Source organism: Haliaeetus albicilla, chromosome 26 (assembly GCF_947461875.1).
Source record: "Haliaeetus albicilla chromosome 26, bHalAlb1.1, whole genome shotgun sequence".
Taxonomy (NCBI): Eukaryota; Metazoa; Chordata; class Aves; order Accipitriformes; family Accipitridae; genus Haliaeetus; species Haliaeetus albicilla.
In genome coordinates this window covers 4128809-4149035 of record NC_091508.1, presented here as the reverse complement: position 1 = coordinate 4149035, position 20227 = coordinate 4128809, and the positions used below count along the sequence as shown (strand labels likewise).

The 20227-nt window shown below is 58.5% G+C and overlaps 2 protein-coding genes across 4 annotated transcripts; both read left to right on the top strand.

The window, feature by feature from the left end:
• The first annotated feature begins 19 nt into the window (after positions 1-19).
• PRELP (proline and arginine rich end leucine rich repeat protein) lies at positions 20-9898 on the top strand. Its single transcript, XM_069771451.1, has 3 exons — positions 20-184; positions 6769-7720; positions 9567-9898. Exons 2-3 carry the CDS (start codon positions 6784-6786, stop codon positions 9743-9745), a joined length of 1116 nt encoding a protein of 371 aa, XP_069627552.1. The 5' UTR covers positions 20-184; positions 6769-6783; the 3' UTR covers positions 9746-9898.
• A 262-nt stretch (positions 9899-10160) lies between these two features.
• Positions 10161-19040, top strand: OPTC (opticin). Of its 3 annotated transcripts, none has more exons than XM_069771449.1 (7): positions 10161-12372; positions 15965-16297; positions 16748-16883; positions 17823-17981; positions 18084-18286; positions 18430-18525; positions 18646-19040. In XM_069771449.1, exons 2-7 carry the CDS (start codon positions 16076-16078, stop codon positions 18814-18816), a joined length of 987 nt encoding a protein of 328 aa, XP_069627550.1. In that variant the 5' UTR covers positions 10161-12372; positions 15965-16075; the 3' UTR covers positions 18817-19040. The 3 variants fall into 3 exon arrangements, with proteins under 3 accessions (XP_069627550.1, XP_069627549.1, XP_069627548.1); XM_069771448.1 differs by lacking the exon at positions 10161-12372 and adding an exon at positions 13989-15057; XM_069771447.1 differs by lacking the exon at positions 10161-12372 and having other exon boundaries at positions 15085-16297.
• Positions 19041-20227: the final 1187 nt, after the last annotated feature.

Sequence of the window (20227 nt, the reverse complement as noted above, 5' to 3'; positions counted from 1 at the left end):
ACCCTTGGCCAGCGGCTCCCAGGAACAAAACCCCCGTGCTCGGCCGAGGCTCACTCGTGGCGGAGCCGCGGTGCCGAGAGGAGGAGGAGGAGGAGGAGGAGGAGGAGGAGAAGGAGGGAGACAGCCAGAGAGAAACTTGTTTTGGGGATTAATAAGAGGCAGGAGGAGGGAGAGGTGCACACAGGTAAGCTGTAGGCAGGTGCTTTCCCCCAGGGTCTTCTTGCCTTGCCTGACCCTCCGATCCAGGACGCTGCACTGGTCCACGATGCTCCTGCCCTCGCCAGCCTCCCTCACATGCAAAGCAGCATCTGCTCTTCCTTTTTTTTCCCTCTCCTCTTGTTGGTTTTTCTACTCTTCAGCAGCTGGAGTCTTTGTTCCTTCCCTTTTCTCTTGTTGCAAAGAGTTTTTTCTCGGCACGGGGCAGGCTGGGGTGGAGGAGGGGGAACTTGGGGCTGCAAAGTCAGAGGAAAGTCCTGTGTGAGAGAGTGTTGCAGCTACTGCCAGGCGCTTTCTGCGGGGGTGAGTGAGGACCCCCTTGTCTCCCCCACCCCGACCTGTGCTCTCACACGCTCACAACCCCACGCACGCTCGGCTCTGGCTCTGTGGGAAGGGAGGCAGAGCTGGGGGTGCCGGGGGGGTGTGTGTGTGTGTGTGGGGTTGCACAGCCTGAGCCATGCCCAGGACAGTCCCCTGCCTTGGAAAGCAGCAGGGAAAGCGTCCAAGGAAGGGGGAGAGGCTGAAAGGCGAGCGGACACCTCCGGAGCCAGGACTGCTGCCAGGGAGCCTTTGGTAACATCGGGTTACGGCACCTTCTTTGTGCTGAGCAGGCTGGGGAAACGGCTGGGGACTGGGGAGGGTCTGGGGGGTCCTGGTCCTGTGGGAGGGGGGGATGTGCGCAGCCCCTCACCCCCGTGCTGGAGCGGGGAGCAGGGAGTTTTCCTGCCCTGTGGAGAGGACCAGCATCGTGCCGCTTTGAGAGCGAGGTGGGAGAGAGCAACCAAACAGCATCTCGATGCTTCAGGGGCACTTTTCAGCAAGCTGGTTTTCTGCCCAAAATGCAGGTGATAAAGCCCTTCTCTCCCACCCGGCAGGCAGAGCCCTGCCTAAATCACATCGACCATGCCCAGGTCGTGTAACACCACTTTTGCTGCCTCGATCACCGAGATTTGAGCCTGATCCAGGCAGGCGGAGAGGTGCAGCCCTCTCTCTGCACCCTTCCATGGGGTGAGCTGCCGTGTGGGTCCCATTTGGAGCCAGCTCTTTGTCTCGGCTCCGGCAGAGGCAGGAGATGATGGGAGGAAGCAACAGGGCAGCGATGATGTTCGCTGAAGTTCTGGGGAAAGGGTTTTGTTGCACAGAAGAGACTCATCCCAAACTCACCCTTCCCTGTCTGAGAGTTTTAGGAAAAGCATCTACAAGGCAGAAAATGGAAATTCATCCCCTTGGCAGCTGGACACAAAGCATGTCGCACATGAGGGCTTGGAAACTTTCCTGGGAGCCTGCGATCATGGGCCTTCCTTATGTGGTGCTCAGCTGATGGCATCCCACAAGCTGTCGGAGCTGCCTCCTGGGAAGCACCCTTTCCTCAGCCAGCCCCGGACAGACAGCGTGGAGCTGAAATGCAGGGTGCTGGGTGTCCCTGCTGCCCTGGGGAAGGGGGGAGGCGAGGGGCTGAGTGTTTTCACCTGGGAAGAGATAAAAGCGCGCTGTGGGAGGTTTCCTCTGCCCTCGGGAAGAGGCTGGAAGGGAGGGATGAGGCAGCAGCTGATAAGGCATCAGAGCAGTTTCCCACCCTTAGAGAAAGCAGAGCCAGGGGGGAGCAAGGCGAGGTGTCTGCTTGGAGGGGAGCAGGGTGTGCATGGGGGGCAGCCTGAGGGGCCGGGCTGCAGTCGCTTTGGCAAAATTTTCTCCTGTGATTTGCTTTTGTCTGTGTCCAGCCAGTTCCACCGTGTGTGGCAGAGAGATCTGCGGGCGGGCTGAGCCAGGAGCAGCCCTGGGAAGGGTCGGGACATGCAGCGAGGGAGGAGGAGGGAGGAATTGCTGACATGGAGAAGGCAGCAGAAAGGTGTTTTCTGCCAGGACTGCCTTCCCACAGACCCTGCTGCGGGAGGAGGTTGCTGGAGGGAGCAGTGAACGCAACAAGCCTTTCGCAATGAGTCCGGTGACTGTGGTACAGTGAGGAAACGCTCCTGGCACGCAGAGGGACAGTGGAGCCATGCGTTGTCATCCCCATGTCTTGCAGTCCTCAGGCTGAGCCCAAAAGTCTTGCTTGAGAGCCCAGGAGCACGGCCGAGCTGCTCTCTGGCAGGGTCTCCTGAGACATCCATCCCCTGCATGGACAGAGCACTATCCCCGCAAGAAGAAACGTGGCGGGGGGCCGAGCCCCCGTGGCTGCCTCGGCGGTGCGCTGGCTCCAGCCCCAGCCAAGCAGGCTGCCTGCGGCTCCGCTTCTCCCTGGGAAAGTGCTGGGAAAGGGCGAGAAGAGCTGCTTGTTGCATCAGGGCTCTGGTCCCCTGGGGATGCCTGGGTGACAGCGTGTCTGCCCTCCCCTCGGAGGACAGCCTTGCACCGTATTTAGTCCTTTTCCACCATTCCCAGCTCTCCAGCGCCGCTGGATAAAGAGCTCCCTGTTTTGGTTACAGCTGATCAGACCCAGACTCTTGCAGAGACACGAACAGGCTGTTGGCAGTGGTTGGACACGAGGGAAGCCGATGAGGGAGCTTTGCTGGCTCCTTTTGGTTATTTTTAGCTTGCCCTTCTTGTTCTGTTCCAAGGTGCAAGTTCTCAGGCTGGGTGGGGGTGTTTTGCAGCCTGGGGGCTGCAGGGATGATGGGAATTGGGGGTCCCAGTGGGAAAGCTGTGAAGGGAGCTAGCAGGGTTATGGGCAACAGGCTGGAAAGGATCCCCAGTCCAGCCATCTAGGCTTTCTCCTCTCCTCCCAAAGTTAAAAGTTCCCTTTATCCCTCCCAGCCCCTCCACAGGAGCAGGGATCCCAGATACATGGTGATAGCTGTCCAGAGCCAGCTGTTGCTCTCTGCGTATCTAACTGCTGCAAGAGGAGGCGGGGAGGGCAGAAGGCACCCAAGGGACAGCGTCGGGACTTCTGCCAGTGACAAATCCCCCAGTGACCTTTACATAGCTCGCTCTTGCCCCGGAGGTTGTGAGTTTTGCCTGCCCTTGGCACCAGTCACTGGGCTGGCAGGGAGCACTGCTTGGGAGCTGTGGGTTAGTGAGATGCAGCAAAGGTAAACTATTTGGAAAGCAAACACTAGTGGCATTTGGGGCTGGAATTTCCAGCTGTTGTGCCGAATTTTTGTCAATTGTAATGTGATGACTGAAGGAGCAGCTGCCTCTTTCTGGGAAAAAAAACCCCTGGGGTGGCATCTGTTGGGTGCCTTGGTCTTGCTCAGAGGTGTCAGAACTGTTTTTGTCCATGAATTGAGCCTTTTCTCCACACCAGGTGGTTGGTTTCCTGAATGCATTCATTGCTTCATGATTTAACTTTATTCCAGTTGCATGGATTCCTTGTGGGTACCCAGGATCCAAGCTGTCCTGTCTGTCAGGGAGCGGTGAGAAAGGTCGAGTGGAGGCATTTGCAGAGCAGGCACCGTGCCATGGCTCTGGCCGCGGATTCAGCAGCCGGTGCTTGTGCAGAATCAGGGTGTGGGATTTTGAAATCTGGCTGCTTGCGTTCACGCCAGTAAATTCAACTGCATGAAACTGGATGGAGAACAGACTGCCGACTGTGTCAGGTCCAGGGAGAGCTGGCTTTGAACCTTCTAGCATGTTGGAGGCAATTGTAAAGCTGGTGGTGGCCTCAGGCTTCCCGCATCCCCATTATTCTGGAGGCAGGGCTGTTGCGGGGACTGCTGGCTGTGAACTGGTTTCCTGCAGATTGCTTGGAAATGGGTCCTGCTTTCCCGGAGCAGGCTGGGGAGCGGCGCGCAGAGCCTCTGCCGGGAGCTGCAGCTTTGCAGGGAGAGGCTGGTGGGGACCGGCAGCCGAGAAGGGTCGTGGCAGTGCTGGCTCTGCCTGGCTGTGATGGGCAGAGGGGCTGTGGCAGTCCCCGTGGGGACGTGGCAGCGGGTGGCAGGCGGTACAGCAGATAAAAGGGGTTGCATCTGCCTCCTGACACTTTCCTTCTGTGCTGACAAATGCCACATGATGCTGCCGCTCTCCAGCCTGAATTTCTGGCTCGCTGACTATTTCTGCTATACGCCGAGTCCCTAAACATCTGCAGCGTTAAAGCCTCGTGTAGAGGGGATGGTGCAGGCTGTGCGGGACCAGGTCGTTCCTGGAAGGGCTGAGAGCTCAGACAGCTCCTGAGACCAAGGGGGTGACAGCTCTGCCCTGTCCCCCACCCTCCCTGCAACATTGCCCGGGGCGGCTGCCAGGTAGCCCGAGCTGAGCATCGCCGAACGCCCGGATTGCAGCGTGTACTGGCTGGAATATCGTGTCCCAGCTGCCTCCTCCCCTCTGCAACAGGCCAAATGCAGACCTCAACCCTTGCCGCTCCCCCAGGCGTTGTGGGTGTTAAAATCCAGGTCTGAGTTTTGGAGCGGAGGCAAAATCCCATGGAAAGGTCTGGGACAAGGTCGGGGGAGAGCCACGTGCAGGGAGGGACGTGACTGGGACAGGAGCAGGGTGTTGCAGGGCCAGGGAGGGGACTGCACGTAGAGCAGCTCCCTGTCATGAATTTGCCCGTTCTCTGCAGCCCGCTGTTGAATCTGAACTCTTACAACACAGAAGCACGCACGTACATCCCCAAAGGGGACGTACTGCAGCACTGCTGAGCTGAATATCTGGCAGCATTTGGACCCTGTTGCTCTTCCCCTCTTCCTCCCTTCCCCCAGCGAGATGCCAGAGCTCTGATTGAAAACAGCAGGCATCTGAGGCTTGTAGGGTTAAACAGAGCCAGATGGGAGCCGAGCAAGAAAAAAAGGAAAGTAGGAAAGTAACAGGCTGGGCCTGGGGGGGAGCAAGAACAGGATCTTTTCTTGGAGAAAGTCAATTACTTGGAGCCCCAGGAATGCATGGGATCACTTCAAAGGGAGCCGGGCTGGCGCAGTTCTGGGAGCAGTGGCCTAACGAAGGGCCCTAAGGGCGTCCCTGGGTGGGATGCGGACACTGGTGGGAAGCTCTAAGCAAAAGGGGGGTGGTGTGGCGGGGGGCTACCCCAGCAGCGTTGGTCTGCGCTGCTTGCTGGTCAGATGAGGGCTGGGGACATTTCCCTGCTGCTGACCAAAGGCAAACGCGATGTGCCCAGCTCAGCCCTGCCTGTTTGCTGCTCCCACCGGGCACGCTGAGCTGAGCGGCGCTGGCTGCATCCACGGCACTGGTGCTGCTGGTCCCTGTGGCCACGACAGCAGGGCTGTGTGCCAGCGAGCTCCACTCTGTCACGTCGCATGGGAGAGAGCAATGAGCCGGGAGAGCCCGATTTCTCTCCAGCATCAGCATCGCCAGCGCCAGCATCACCAATGGCTTCTGCCCCATGCTCCAGTCCCAGCAGCTCTGACTCCCACAGCAGTCACTCTGTTTGCCCAGGAGATCCATCTTCCTCTGAGTCTCCTCATCTTCTTCCCTGTCTCATCTCACTTGATTCTCTTTCCCACCCTGCCTCTGCCTCGCTCCTCCATCTGCCTCGCTGTGCATCCAGCTCAGCTCTGTTCCTGCTGGGGTGACAAATGCTGCCGGGAAAAGCCTGGCGAGCACCCCGAGGTATCTGCCCAGGAAGCCCACAGCCTGGTCTGCTCCAGCTGGCCCCAGGGTGCGTCAGAGCATCCAAAGCACCTTCTGCACAGGGCTTTCTGGGGAGCTCATCTGCAACAAGCTGGATCCCTCCATCCTCCAAGGCATCAGCTGGAGAGCTACCAGCAACAGTCTTGCAAGGATGATTGCTGCTGTTCCAGGCAGCAGCGGGGAGGGCAGAGATGGGACAGGCAGCCTTCATGAGTTTGATAATGACCCAGAGAAGAGGGAGAGGTGGTGTGTGTAAGGTGTTGGGCTGCTGTCCAGAAGAAACTCCCTGGTTTGGGGCAAGCAGAGACCTCGCCTGATCCCTCCAGATCTCCCACTCCTCCTGGGAGTCTCCCCAAATAACTAGCCCAGCCCAGCACCCTGCAGTGGGACTGGAGGTGATGGATCAGTTATTTGAGCAGCACAGGGCGCCGTATAGCCAAACACCTTTGTTATTGCCCATGCATAATCTTGCAAATATCCTTTTTATCACACAGCCTTGAAAATGGGCTGTCCTGCATTAAAGCCTTGTCCCTGAAGCACAGGGCCATCCATCTTTGCTGCCCCGCTAACTGCTGCTGGCCTCCCAATACTGTCGCTCAGCCAATTTGCTACTGAATCATTGATTTTTTGGCTCAAGTGCAAAATTAAGCCTAATCCATCAAGGTGTCTGAACGGGCAATCTATCCTTCGGGGAGAGGTCACAGTGGTGTTGGGGCTCCCGGGGGGGGCCAGGCTCTGCAGGGCAGTGCTGGGGGTGGCATGTGAAAAAAAAACCCAAAACCAAATAAAAAAAGCCCAACACCCCCCTCTATGGTATAAAGCTGAGCCAGAGAGAGGGGATCTCAGTGACTCATGCTCTAGAGAGGGGTTGGATTTAAAGATGACTTCCAAGGGGAAGGAGAGAAAATAGCAGGTTACTGGCAGGGATGTGGGGTAAATTCCTGCCTGTCAGTGATGAGGGAGATGGGAGATGATGCAGTACCTAAATCAGGCGCTTCCTAACCCACCTCTTCTTGTTGCCTCCCTCAGGGAAACATCTGGACCATGAAGGTGGCCTTCAGATTGCTTCTCCCGCTTGTTCTTGTGCTGATCTCAGAGGTGAGCGGGCAGCGGAGGAAGCCTCCACGGAAACCCACCCGCCCACCTCCCGAGTTCATTGAGCCCGTTGAGCCCACAGAGCTGCCTCCACCCCTGCCTCCGGGTCCCCCCTCCGTCTTCCCCGACTGCCCCCGAGAATGCTACTGCCCTCCAGACTTCCCCTCTGCCCTCTACTGTGACAGCCGCAACCTGCGGAAGGTCCCCATCATCCCGTCCCGCATCCACTACCTCTACCTCCAGAACAACTTCATCGATGACCTCCCGGAGGAGTCCTTCAGGAATGCCACAGGGCTGAAATGGGTCAACCTAGACAACAATCGCATCCGGAAGGTGGACAGGCGGGTCCTGGAGAAGCTGGAAAACCTCATCTTCCTCTACATGGAGAAGAACCAGCTCAAGGAGGTGCCTTCCTTCCTGCCACCCAACCTGGAGCAGCTGCGTCTGAGCAGGAATCAGATCTCCAAGATCCCTGCTGGGGTCTTCAACAAGTTGGAGAACCTAGTGCTCTTGGATCTGCACCACAACAAGCTGAGCGATGGGGTCTTCAACAAAAACACCTTCAAGGGACTCAAGAACCTTATGCAACTCAACCTTGCCCACAACATCCTGAGGAAAATGCCCCCCGGGGTGCCCAATGCCATCCACCAGCTCTTCCTGGACAGGAACAACATTGAGGACATCCCCAGTGACTACTTCAAGGAGTTCCCCAACCTGGCATTCATCCGGCTCAACTACAACCAGATCTCTGACAAGGGGCTCCCCAAGAACTCCTTCAACCTCACCAACCTGCTGGTGTTGCACCTGGCCCACAACAAGCTCACCAACGTCCCTTTCATCAGCCCCAAGCTGGAGCACCTCTACCTGAATAACAACTCCATTGAAAGTGAGTTGCACTGGCTGGTCGGGAGGCTGTGGTGAGGTCTGAGGGGGAGCAGATGGGCTTGAGGATGGCAAGTGTTTCGTTGAAAAAGGTCATTTTTCACCCAGTGGGATGTGAACCCTTCAAAGGGGGATGCAGTGGTGAGATGAGCTGGGGGCTCTTTGTAGGTGAATAAAGCCCTAACGGGGATGGATTTGCACGTGGGGAAGGGTGGCCTGAGGGTGAGGGTGGTAACTGAGGAGCAGAGCTAAATTCCCCCTGGCGCTGCAGGGCTTTTCTTGTTCCTTGTCATGGGCAGCTCCTGCCATCTAAATAGTTACTTCCCCAGCAGGGCTCAGAAATAGGGACATTTAAAAAGGAGAGTCTGTGCACATATTTTAAGAACAGATGCCAAATACGCAGTCAAGATGGTTAGAAATAACCCAGCTTAGCTCTCGAGCTGAGCCTCACAGAGGAAGGAACAGGGAGAACAAGGCTGTGATGGAGGTTGCCTTGGCAAACCAACCGGGGCAGTTTCACACCATTCCAGGCAAAGCACTGCAATTTCATGGGAGAGGTGCTGGCCTGTGAAATGCGTAAACATAGCTAGCATGTTTGAGAAGAGGACAGAGACCCATTCCTGGTCACCCCAGATGTTTCTGCTATTAGAGGTCCAGAAACCTGCTGTCCTTGTAATCCACGGGGGAGCAAGAACGCAGTGCTGCAGCCAGAAATCCTCCATGTGCACTGGGAAAAGTCCGCTGGGCTCTTCTATTTCTGGCTGCGGTGGGCTGTATGGGGCTGAAGGACCCACCCAGGGCATTACTCACCTGTGAAGCAGCCTCCAGGCAGGACACTGGTCCCCACAAGTGGTGTGACACAAGCACTTCCATGCTGTGGTGTTTATCGCGCAGTGATGGCACGTGGCTTTATATGTAAGAGTGGTCCACTGCCAAAGAGGGGTTGTAAAATCACAGAGCAGCTTTAGTGGGCCAGCTCCTGCCCAAACAGGGTGCTGAACATGAGCCAGGAACAGACGAGCAAGAAAGCTGCTCTTTGCAGGCAAGCACTAATAACGTTATGGGATGTAATGCCAGGGAGAGGGACAAAACCCTCACAGAGGCACATCCCTTCTCTCAAGGGGCCACCGGAGTCGGTTCCCACGGAATAATGATGCAGTGATGAACACCTGATGGTGGTTAATCTGCATTTTATTTAAACACCACCAAACTGGAGCCAAGGGGCACTTTGGGGCAAAGGTGGTGACTGCTGCTGGGTTCACACACATCGGTACCCAGGCCCTGCTAGGGCTTTCCATGGAGAGGTGCCTGCGTGGCCACGCACATCATGTCCCAGCTCTTTTTTTGCCTATTTTACCCAGCTTCTATAAGGTTTCAGTCCCTGGAGCTGGGTAACAACATAAGAATCCCCAGGTTTATTTTCTGTAATGCAGGCCCTGGGGTGGGGAGAAACACGTGGAAATCCAGAAGCAAGCAACGAGCCGGTTATTGACGTTATCTTCAGTGTTAACGGTGCTGGAGCATATTTCCTTGATGTTTTTTTTGAAGGCTTAGGGCTGGCTCGGCAGGTTTCATGTTTAAAATAATCCCTTTTCTCTTTCAAATGACATTGCATCCCTCATCGCACTTTGGCTGAACGTGACCTACTTCATTTCTGAACAAAAGCAGGATTTTCCTCTCGCTGGGGCAGCGCCGTCTTCTGGGAGAGGCTGGGGATTCTCCCCCTCGGTAGCAAAGCAACCCCATTTTGGGGTTTGACAGAAAGGCAGGCAGAGAGGGGGGTCTCTAGCATCCCTCTCTGTCTTCCCTTTCCTCTAACGTGCACCCCGCTTTTCCTCTCCTCTCTGCAGAAATCAACGGGACGCAGATCTGCCCCACCTCGCTGATGTCCATCCAGGACTTCTCCCCCTCCGACCTGGACAGCGTGCCCCGGCTCCGGTACCTGCGGCTGGATGGGAATCTCCTGAAACCCCCCATCCCCTTGGACCTGATGATGTGTTTCCGCCTGCTGCAGTCCGTGGTTTTCTAACCCTGCCCAGCAGCGTGCCTCTCCCAGGACTTGGCTTTGCACAGAGACTTGACCCTCGTCGGTGTTTGACACGTGGGACCCTCTTTGCCTCCCTCTCCCCCTGCTCACATCCCGCCTCCATCCCTCTTGCCTTTCCCCCTTTCCTCCCCTGCAGTGGCCGTGGACACGCGTGGCGCGTGCATCCTTGGGGACCACTGCCTGCAGGACAGCACCGCGTCGCAGCAGCCGTCCCAGCCCGCAGCGTCAGCCCGGGGTGGCTGCCACGCTCATCCCAGTTCCCTGCCTGTGGGCTCTGCCTTCTCTGCCCTCCCCCAGGCCAGCCCTGGAGCTGGCTCTTTTCTCTCGCCTTCCATCCGGCAGAGTTTCAGGAGGTTGGATTCGGTCCAAGCCAAAAAAGCATCTCCGGATGGAGCTGACAAGGGAGCCCAGGGGTCAACCTCGCTGCAGGACTTGGGTCGTATCACTGCTCCGGGTGGCCGCAGCTGTGACGGAGGTGGAGGAGGGATGCCCTGGGCTGGTGTGCTGAGGCTGCAGATGGCCACCCTGTAGCTTTAGGGTGCGGGGCGATGCCAGCCGGGCGTACCGGTGGCGGGGTGGCTAAGGGGAGCAGGATCTGTGCGGGAGGAGGGTGGCCAGGTCTGGCACCGACCGGCAGGACCGGCAACGACACCTCGTGGCCACGTCCCAGGGCCCCGGGACGAGGGACACGCTCCTCCAGCCTGGGCCCTCCTGGGGGGCTTTGGCCTTGGCTCTGCATTGCTCTGGAGGCCAAGGGGTTTATTCCCTCGTGGTGGTGTGAATTTGGCAGGAGGGAGCAGGGAGGGCATCTGGCCCCTGCAGCTGGAGCTGGGCTCTCCTGTGCCCTGCATGGGTTGCACCTTCCCCGCAGCAATACACCACGCATCCTCCTTTGCAAGATCAGCCCCCTCCCAGGCTTTCGTCCCCACCAGACACCCCCCCCCCCCCCAGCAGCATCAGTCCATGGTGCCGCAGCCCCCTCCCAGCATCCTGCATCCTCCCCATGCTGCGGGGATGCAGGGCTCAGCGCATTGGCCGTGCTCTGCTGCTCCCAGCTAACCCCTGCTCTCCTCGATGCAGGCAGGACCCAAAGCCTGTGGGACCCCAATGCTGGTGACCTATCCTGGGCATGGGACCCCCCCCCCGGGGGCAAAGCAGAGCCGGCTGCTTTGCAGCGATGCCAGCGGGACACTTGCTCTCATATTTAGGTACCTAGGGTCAGATGCTGCCGTGGGTGTAAACTCGGGCTCTGCCGGGGCTGGGTTAACCCGTGAGATCTCCGCTCTGTTCTCACAGTCCCTCTGCCTTCCTGCCTTGACTCCCACCTCCTGGAAGTTTTACTCTCTGTTGCTTTCTTGAACCAAACACATGACTGGTTTTGCCTTTTTTTTTAGGAAAAATGAAAGAAAAAGAAAAAGGAAGAATTACTCTTTTGGAAAAGCTATTTTTTATTCCCCCTTCTCCCTGTTTTCACATGTATTGCTTCCCTCTTTGATAGCTGTACCTGCATATATAGGGTGTCTGGGTTTAGGGGAGGTTATACTCTTTTTTCTTCCTGATTCTCAGGATTTAGATTTAAGGCCGAGCATTAGACGAAAAAAAAAAATCCAACTGAAATAAGCATTAAAGCAATAGACCAAAGAAACCAGCTGTTACCTCCTTTGTGTTCAGCCACCAAAACTGATCCTTCTCTGAGACGGGCATGGACGGGCACTGTGTCCCGCTCCCTGGGAATGGGACAGGGATGCTCCCCGCAGCCTGGGGACACACCAGCAACCCTGCGAGCTGGGTGCTCCTCCTTTCCCAGTGCTGGAAGGTTCATGAAACCCCCATGCTAATTCAGGCTTGTTTTCTCATCATAAAAGTCTATTCTCCAAATCTTCCTCCAGTGGGCTTTATTGGGTTCGACAGGTTTCAACCTTAAACCCGGAGACCCTATGTATATATTTATATATAATGTGTATATATACTGGTAGACTGTACAGATATATCTAGAGACATATGTAGTTCTCAACTGATTTCAACTTAATGGTATTTTCACTCCTACTCTCCGCAGCAGTGAAAATAAAATGATTCACAAAGGACCCAGAGCCGTGGTTGGACCTGCCTCTCTCTGATCCATCCTCATCTTCCTTGCTGCACGGGAGCTGCCGCTTCATTCAGGACCAGATTTCCTCTGTTGGGGCCAACCTTCCCACCGGTCGGAGCTTGGGAGACCCCAGGGGTCCCTTCAGCGGGAGGCTGGTGTGCTCAGGGCTTGGTTGGTTGTGGTGTGCCCTCGCTTGAACGGATGCTGGGTTGGACTCGCCAGCAGTGCCAGTGTCAAAGCAGCAGGCACGCCTGCAAAACCTCCCTGCGGAGCGGCGGTGGGTGAGCTTATGGAGCATGTGCCTGTCTTAATGAGCACCTCTGCTAATTAAGAGAGCCCAACCTCGTCTGCAGCTCCCAGGGTCTTGGCTGCAGCTGATGGGTGATGTTGTCCCTGCAAGCCAGCTGGGAGAAGGCGATGGCTGCCTGCGCTGTGTGTCGGGGCAGGGTGTGTGAACTCGGGCTGAGCTGCACCCACGTCACCTTCATGCTCCCAGGGAAGCCGGACAAACGTCCCTGGGGTGAGTTTGCCCCGGGAGAGCAGCACGGAGGAGCTTCAGGGCATGCACGGGGGGAGCCAAGGGGGAGGCATCTCTCCCACCTACGGCAATGAGCCCGCATCCATCCCCAGGGCTGCGGTCATGCGGGGCGCGTGTGCGTTTTCACACGAGCAGAACGGGTGTAGGCAGCGACTTATCCTTCTGCCCATCGCCGCAGCTTCAAAAATCTCCTCTTGCTGCTGCTCTCCCCATGTGAATCATGAGCGGAGAGGGAGGACGGCTGTGGGCGTGGGTGCAAACGCATGGGCTGTGGCGTGGGGCTGCTCACGGGAGCGTGCACGCTGGCAGGAGGGGATGCGTGTGCGTGTGTGTGTGCAGAGCAGGCACAGGCAGCGAGCTCCCCTTATGTCTTTGTGCCGGAGAATAAAATCTCCGTATTTTGTCATCGGGGCGTGAATCATGCACTCTTGGGCATAGATTCGCTTGCTGCTTCCCTGGGGAAGTCAGCCCTGTCTCCTGGGGGAGCCGAGCACCGCAAAAGCAGGGGGGGCTCGTTTCTTCTCTCTGCAAACAGTCGCTGTGCCACCTTGGGAATGGGACCTGGCCATCGGCGTGGGAAGCCCTCCCCTCGCCGTGTGTGTTGTGGGGTCATGGGGAAGGCTGGAAACCCCTCGTTAGTGTGTGTGTGTGTGGGGGAGCCGAGTGGGGCTGCTGGGGTGGGCATCAAAGGGGGCTCCTCAGCATGGTGGGTGCTGATCTTCCCGGTGCTGGAGCGAGAGCCGTGGGCCCACTGGGAAGTGGCTGGATACGGCGAGAGGCAGTCTGGAGCAGGATGTGTTACTGCTCAAATCAAGGCCCCTTGCAGCCGGTGACCCCCACCCCAGCCCACTTGTGGGTGCCTGAGGCAGGGACCTCCCCTGCCGTGAGGGTCTGCACCGACCCTTCGGGTGATGCCACCCGTGCGGGTGTTCCCTGCGGCTGCCGAGGTGCCGCTGCCTCGGGGGACAAGGGAAGAAGCAGGCACAAGGACGGACACCAGCTGCTTCTCTAAGGGCAGCAAAACAGGGACCCCAGGTGCCCCCGGGGACCCTCGCCAGCCCAGGCTTTTGCTTTGCAGCAGTTTCCCCTGTGCTGGGCTGCCGGGCAGGAGCTGCCCCCCGATGTCCCCCCGAGCTGGGGCAGAAGGTGCCATCCAAAGGCCATGTCCCCTCCAGCCGTGCTGCACCAAAGATCCCGCTCCCTGGGGAAGGGGGGAACTCAGCAGCCGACCCTGGACAAGTGCCTGCAGCCCCTCCAAGGAGCCGAGGCACCGGGTCAGCTGTAATGCCCCCCCCTCAGCTGCCACATTGCCTCCATCATGGTGGCTGCTGAGCCGCCTAATGAGGGGCTTAACGAAGATTAGCGGTGGCCCTTTGCTCTGCTCCGTGCTGAGCAGGACTGGGGCTGTCCTGGCAAGGGGGGACGCCGTGGGCTGGGGGCGAGGGGGCTGCGGGTGTGTGGACAAAGCCTGTGCCCCCTGGTGTGTGTGTGGGGGGCTACCAGGGTGTCCCCGCCTGCCCAGCAAGCACCGGCAGATGGGTGCGATGTCTCGGGTGGGTGAGTGCGTGGGCTGCGATCTGCCTGCGGGAGAGAAGAACATTTTTACAGCAGTGGGTGGCTGTGTGTGCACAAGGCTGCCCAGCGCTGCAACGAGCCCGGGGGGGGCTGCCGTGCACACCCTGCCTGTCCTGGGGTGTCCCAACCCCACAGGACACATCCCTGGCAATCACATCCCCTCCCTCCCCCAGAGGATGAAGCAGGACCGGGGGGTATCAAGCAGTCCCTCTGCCCCAAAGCACGTGGGTGCGCACAGAAGGAGATGGGGGATGTCTCCCATCCTACCCCGGTGAGGGGAACCGCACTGCTCCCCCCTGCATCCGCACCAGCTCCCCCTCCCCAAACCACCCCCATGTTTCCAAAGCAAGGGTGCACGGAGGGGCGAGCGGTGCTGAGCCCCACAGGAGGTGAGCTGGGGGGGACGAGCAGAATGTCATCAGCCATCTGGCTGCTGGGGTGGGCCTGTGCAGACCCCCAAACCCTGGGGAGCAGCGGGTTCCCCCACACTCTCCCGAGGGCTGGGATGCTCACCGAGCCCCAACATCCCACCCAGTTGAAACCCAGAACAGCAAGGGGGGCTGTGCCTAGTGCTTTGCCATTCCTGCATCCCTGGGGATGGCCACAGCTGGAAATCACTCTGGCTTGGCAGGACCTGGGCTGGTTGGGGCAGGGATGGAGCTGGCTCTGTCCCCTCTGCCCAGGGCTGTGTGTCCCCATCACTCATGGGGACACCAGGCAGGGAGCGCAGCACAGTCCCCATCCCGTCCCATCCCACCCCTCCCAGCCCCAGACACAAACCTGGGCTGTTGGAGGACAGCCACCACTGGGGCTGGCTCACCCCTGGGGACAATATAAGGTCCCAGTGGGGCACTGCCGGCTTGATTGGCCGCATCCTGCCTCTCCCCTCGGCAGCAGCCATGCCAGGCCCCTCTGTGCAGCCCCCCCCTCCTTTCCACGCATTTAAAGCCCAGCAGCCCTTCCCTTGCCAGTGCACCAGCCTGCGGGAGTGGAGTGGGGTTCTCCCACACCAAGGAGGAGGGGAAAGGGGGTACGTCCGTGCTGTCTTCTTTTTGCTCCTCCAGCACCGAGCAGACCACCCCCCAGGCTGGGGTGAGCTGCGGGGCTGGGGTGGTTGGGGGCCAGTGATGCGCCTGGGGGGGCTCGCTGCACTCGTAAAGGTTTGATCTGTGGGAAACTGGCAGAAATTAGGGAGCAGCATCCTCAGACCGGGGTGCAAAAAGTCTGGGCTGGGTCATTGCTAATGCATTTGGTTTAGGAGAGATGTGTGGGAGGCTGCTGGGTGCCGGGCCCCTCCGCCTGCTCTGCCGTGGGTGCACACATGGGCATGCAGCTCGCTGGGTGGGCAATGCTGCAGCACAGGGTGCACGGTGGGTGCTGGGGACCCACGAGCAGGGGCCAGCTTCAGGTGGGAGTGAGCTCCCTTTGGGAACGGACTCCGGTGGGGGTGTCCCCATGCAGGCAGCCCCTGTGCTCAGGATCGAGTCACAGGGACCCTGTGGCCTCGGGTCCCTTGGGTGCTGGCTTGCCCAGGATGCTGGAGGCTGAGAAACAGCACCTCAAGGATTTGGACCTGGAGCAGGGCGAGCAAAGGGGAGAGCAGCAGAATGCCAGGACTCCTGGGGTCATTTCTGCTTGGCTGCTGGGTTTATTGGGCCACCAACCAGTTTCACCTACTGCCTCGAGGGGCCAGAGCAGAACCCTGAGCCCCTCATCACCTCCCGACCCCCTTACCGTCTCCTTGGGGCTGGGAAAGCCGGGAAGCGAGGGCAGTCCGGCACGGCTGCGGGGCCTCTCCTGCACAGCCATCCAGCCGAGCGTGAAATGGGCTGAAAAGAAAAGGGACGGCGTAATGTTCCCGGGGCCGGCGGTGGAGGACGTTTGTCCCCCGTGGTGGCCACGGTCCCCACCACGGCTGCAGAGCAGGGCTGGCTGCAGCCGGCGTGCCAGTCCTGCGTTCCCGTCCCTCTTTGCTTTCACTGCTTTGCAACCGTTTCAGGGCACCCGGCCCCATCCTGACCTGCATTGCTGGCCCTGTCGGAGCCCTGTGCCTCTGGGGACTGTGGTCCCCAGCGCTGCCCTCGGAGCGGTGACCCTGGCCGGGTGCAGGATGCGGACCCTGGCCTGGCTGGGCATCGCCAGCCTGTGTCTGGGGGCAGCTTGGGCTGTCCCAGCCAAGGAGAAGAGGACGGCAGGGAACCCAAAAGCTGATCTTGCACTCTACGAAAACCTGGACCTGGACAACTATGACCTGACGTTGGACAACTACGGTGAGATCCTTGACCTGAACAACTATGAGGAGCTCTATGACTACGGCGACCTTGCTCCGAAGGTGAGGGGGATGCAGGAGAGCACCCAGTGTGTGGGACAGGTCTTCCCTGGGTGCATCCCGAGAAAGGGGCTTGTTCCAAGGAATGGATGGGGCATAGCTGGAGAACCAGCCTCTTGCACAAGCCTACAAGCCTGGGTGGCTCTTCCACCATTCTTGCTGATGGCAGGAAAGGCTTTACCGGACCCTGACCTCCACTGGCTTCCTTGTCCCGTGCCATCGCCTGGCCAGAGCATCACTGCAGGATGCCAGGACATGAGGCTTCCTGCATCCCTGGGCAAATGGGGGGGGGCTTTTTGAAACCCTGAGCTGGGAGAGCTCTCCGAGGAGGAGCTAGATTTTCAGTAAGACCTACCCAGTGCCCTCGACCCCTCGACCGGTGCTCCTGTGCTGGAGGGGAGCGGGAGGACTTGCTTGGCTACCCCAGCCCTCACACCCAGGCTGTATTTGCAGGTCGAGGTTGGCACCCTGGCTCCTCGCCCGAAGGACCCCATGGCTCTCCCAAACCTGGGCACCACGGCTGAAACCCCGAAGCTGAAGCCTCCAACCACCGCTGGCCCCGTCCGCCCAGCACCCATCCCCGTGCAGTGTGAGTGCAGACCCCAGGGTGCAGAGGGATTTGGTTCCCATGGGATGCAACCACATGTCCCAGAGGCGGCAGGGCTGGTGCTCTGGAGAAAAGGGAGCAAATCCTTTTGCCACCAGTAGACAGCAGCAGTTATTTGCTCTGCCCGGGCAGCGAGGAGATGGGGTGTTGGGGGTGCGTCTTATCACACAGCAGGCAGGAGGGCTGCAGCGAGACATTTCTGGGAAACAAGAGCTCCAGCAAAGCAGCAACATTTTAATGAGCAGAGGCATTGCGACAGTCGGACAGAGTAGCAATTAGATTAGTGACAATTAAAATCCTGTAGCGAGGGATAAATATCTTTATTCATTTTCTGTCACTCTGGACTGGGACAAATTAAGTAGGAGGCAAAGGGAAATTGTTGCCTTGCTGCTTTGAACTCCCCCACTAATGGATGCTGAGTCTCGCGGGCGCTGGGGGAGAGGAGAGGGAGCATGTGCGTGGGAAGGACAGGGCTTTACCCCTCCTGCCACCCCTGCCTGGCTTGCCAGGACCCTCACGCAGCTGAGACAGATGTTTTGCTCGATGCAAAACTGTTTTCTTTTGTTCTGTTTCCTTCCATGGAAAAACTAAGGGGGCCAAGTGAGCCCTGGGTGTAACGCTGCTGTGCTTGGCAACCTTACATCTCCCCCTCTCCCGTGGGAGGTATTTGGCCCTGAGCAGTTTCACTTATTAGCAGCTCTTTTGGCTCAGAGTTTCTGGCCCTTCCCTTGCCGAGATGCCCTGGGCTGTTTCGCTGATGAAGGTGCTGGGGCTGTGACAGCTTTGGGTGCTAAAGACTTCGTGTACCCACAACGTGGGCAGGGGTGGGCATGGCCTCCCACCTCCCTGTATGCTGCAGTGCTTCGTGGGGGACGCGGGAGCTGTGCCGTGCCATACCAAGGGTTGTCTCTGCACTCCCAGTCCTGCCCAGTTGCCTGCTCTGCCTGTGCATCAGCACCTCCGTCTACTGCGACGACACCGACCTGGAGCACATCCCGCCGCTGCCGCCGGAGACCACGTACCTCTATGCCCGCTTCAACCGCATCGGTGCGATCCGGGCCAGCGATTTCACGGGACTGAGTATGTCCGGGCAAGGGAATGGTCAGGCTCTGCAATGGGGCACGGGGGGAATAAGCGTTTTTTTGTGGGTCCCTGTTCATTTCCTCCCTCCTCTCCCTCCAGAGAAGCTGAAGCGAATAGACCTGACCAGCAATTTCATCTCCTGGGCAGATGCGGATGCCTTCCGCTTGCTCCCCAGCCTGCAGGAGCTCATCCTGCCCGAGAACAGGCTGACGGCGCTGCCCGAGCTGCCCCGCAGCATCGTCCGGCTGGACGCCCGTCTCAACAGGATCCCCAGCACCGGCCTCCGGCCCGAAGCTTTCCGGGTGGGTGCTGGGGCTGCTGGCCTGGTGGATGAATCCAGGCTGGTTTTAGCCCAAACCTGCCATGCCAAGGGGTAAAATGGATGGTGCAGAGGGCCGGAGCGGGGCTGCGAGGAGGGCCGTTCATCTTTCCCCTCTTCCTGCAGGACTTGAAGCAGCTGCAGTTTCTCCATCTGTCCGATAACCAGCTGGATTATATCCCAGCACCGCTGCCCGAGAGCCTGCGCTCCCTGCACCTCCAGGTGAGATGAGCCCAGACCCAGGCTTGTCTGTACGTGAGTCTAGCAAAGCCCACCACCACCTCTTCTCCTTCTCCTCCCCATCCCTTCGAATCTGATTTTGCCCTTTGCCTCCCTGGCCAGAATAACAACATCCAGACCATGCACGAGGACACGTTCTGCAACAGCCAAGACCACAGCCAGATCCGCAGGGCACTGGAGGACATCCGCCTCGATGGCAACCCCATCAACCTCAGCCTCTTCCCCAACGCCTATTTCTGCCTGCCCCGCCTGCCCACGGGCCACTTCTTCTGAGCCCCACGGCCCCAACGCTGGGAAAAAACGGCGAGCATTCCCGGACCCACCATGCCCTCACCCCAAACCCCCTCGGACCCTGCTGCCCCATGGAAAATGTGGGGTTAAGGCAGATGCATTTAACCCCGATGTGAGCTGAGCCTCCGTGAAGGGGTGAACTCAGTTCTGGGGCAAATGGAGCAGGGGACAGGCAGCTCTAATAAAATGAAGACTTTACAAATGCATTCAGTGTCTTGTTCTCAACAGTGAGAGCAGCAGAAAGCTCTCGCCCAGCCCCAGCCCAGCAGCTGCTTTGTGAACGGTGCTGGTTTGCAATGACGGGGACTTCCCTGTGTCCCGCTTCTTCCTCAATTCCCTCCCAGGGTCTTGGGAAGACCCCTCCATGTCTGCTTTCAGGGTTTCCTGGACAGGGATGGGGAGCTGCATTCCTCCAGAGAGGCGATGCTTTGGCCACATCAGGTTTGACGTGCGTGTCCCCTCAGCCATCCCCAGGTCCATCAGGTGGGTCTGTGTGGCTCCGGAGGAGTGTTGCACACCCAAGTGTGAGCTGTGGCCGCAGCTGGGCTGTCCCTGTGCGCTCCCAAAGAAGATGCCGTAGGAAACCTGAGCACGGGGGGCCCCTGTTCTGCAGAGACCCTGACCCCCGCTGGGACTGGGAGCTGTCCTGGCGCTAAGTGGGGTCTCCAGCATGAGCTCTGCCCGAAGGGAGGGTGTCCCTGGGTTTGGGTGTGCTTCAGCTGCAGAGAAAGCCTGGAGCAGCACCGGAGCCTGGGAGCCAAACGGTCCCAGGTCCAGCAGGGAAGAGTCACTCGGAGGGAGTTAAAATATCTCGTATCATCCCAGCTTTCAACACCCGAAATGAGCTGCCCAGTGGTGAGATATTTTAAATATAATGTATTCATCCTCTATATTTTTATACACATGTAACAAACACGCATACCATGAGAGGATGACACATCCCTGGAGAATCCAAAATCCTGAACTGAAACCACTGAGCTCAGCCCACATCCTCGAAGCCCGGGGAGGCAAACTAAGGCGGCTGGAAAAAACCTTGCAAGAAGATCCAGCTTCTCATCTATGGGCACACTGCAAACACCGCTGGGCGCTCGTGCCCGCGAGCCTGCCTCGTTGGCACAGCACGGGCACAAGCGTGCCAGTGGCACGGAGCATGTGTGTGTGCACCACCTCCCTCCCCTCACCCTTCTTTTCCATACAAAATCCAACTCAGGGATGTATTATGTTGATCCAAAAGCCAGGGCCCTTGGTTAATGGGATTTTGGAGCTATTCCAGCCTTTCCTTTCAGGCTAGATCTAAAATGCCAGGATTTATTACCACCGTTGTCATGTCATCCTTGAAACAGCTGTATCTATCTGTCCCCTGTCTGTCTATCCCCCTAGCTCTCCTCCTTCC

What these genes read in the sequence shown, in the direction of transcription:
- OPTC (XM_069771447.1), top strand. Translation starts at nt 15,287, where the DNA reads ATGGGCATGCAGCTCGCTGGGTGGGCAATGCTGCAGCACAGGGTGCAC. An exon ending in AGCACCCATCCCCGTGCAGT is followed by an intron (nt 16,884 to 17,822) that starts GTGAGTGCAGAC and finishes CTGCACTCCCAG; the next exon opens with TCCTGCCCAGTTGCCTGCTC. An exon ending in TGCGCTCCCTGCACCTCCAG is followed by an intron (nt 18,526 to 18,645) that starts GTGAGATGAGCC and finishes CTCCCTGGCCAG; the next exon opens with AATAACAACATCCAGACCAT.
- PRELP (XM_069771451.1), top strand. Translation starts at nt 6,784, where the DNA reads ATGAAGGTGGCCTTCAGATTGCTTCTCCCGCTTGTTCTTGTGCTGATC. An exon ending in GAATAACAACTCCATTGAAA is followed by an intron (nt 7,721 to 9,566) that starts GTGAGTTGCACT and finishes TCCTCTCTGCAG; the next exon opens with AAATCAACGGGACGCAGATC.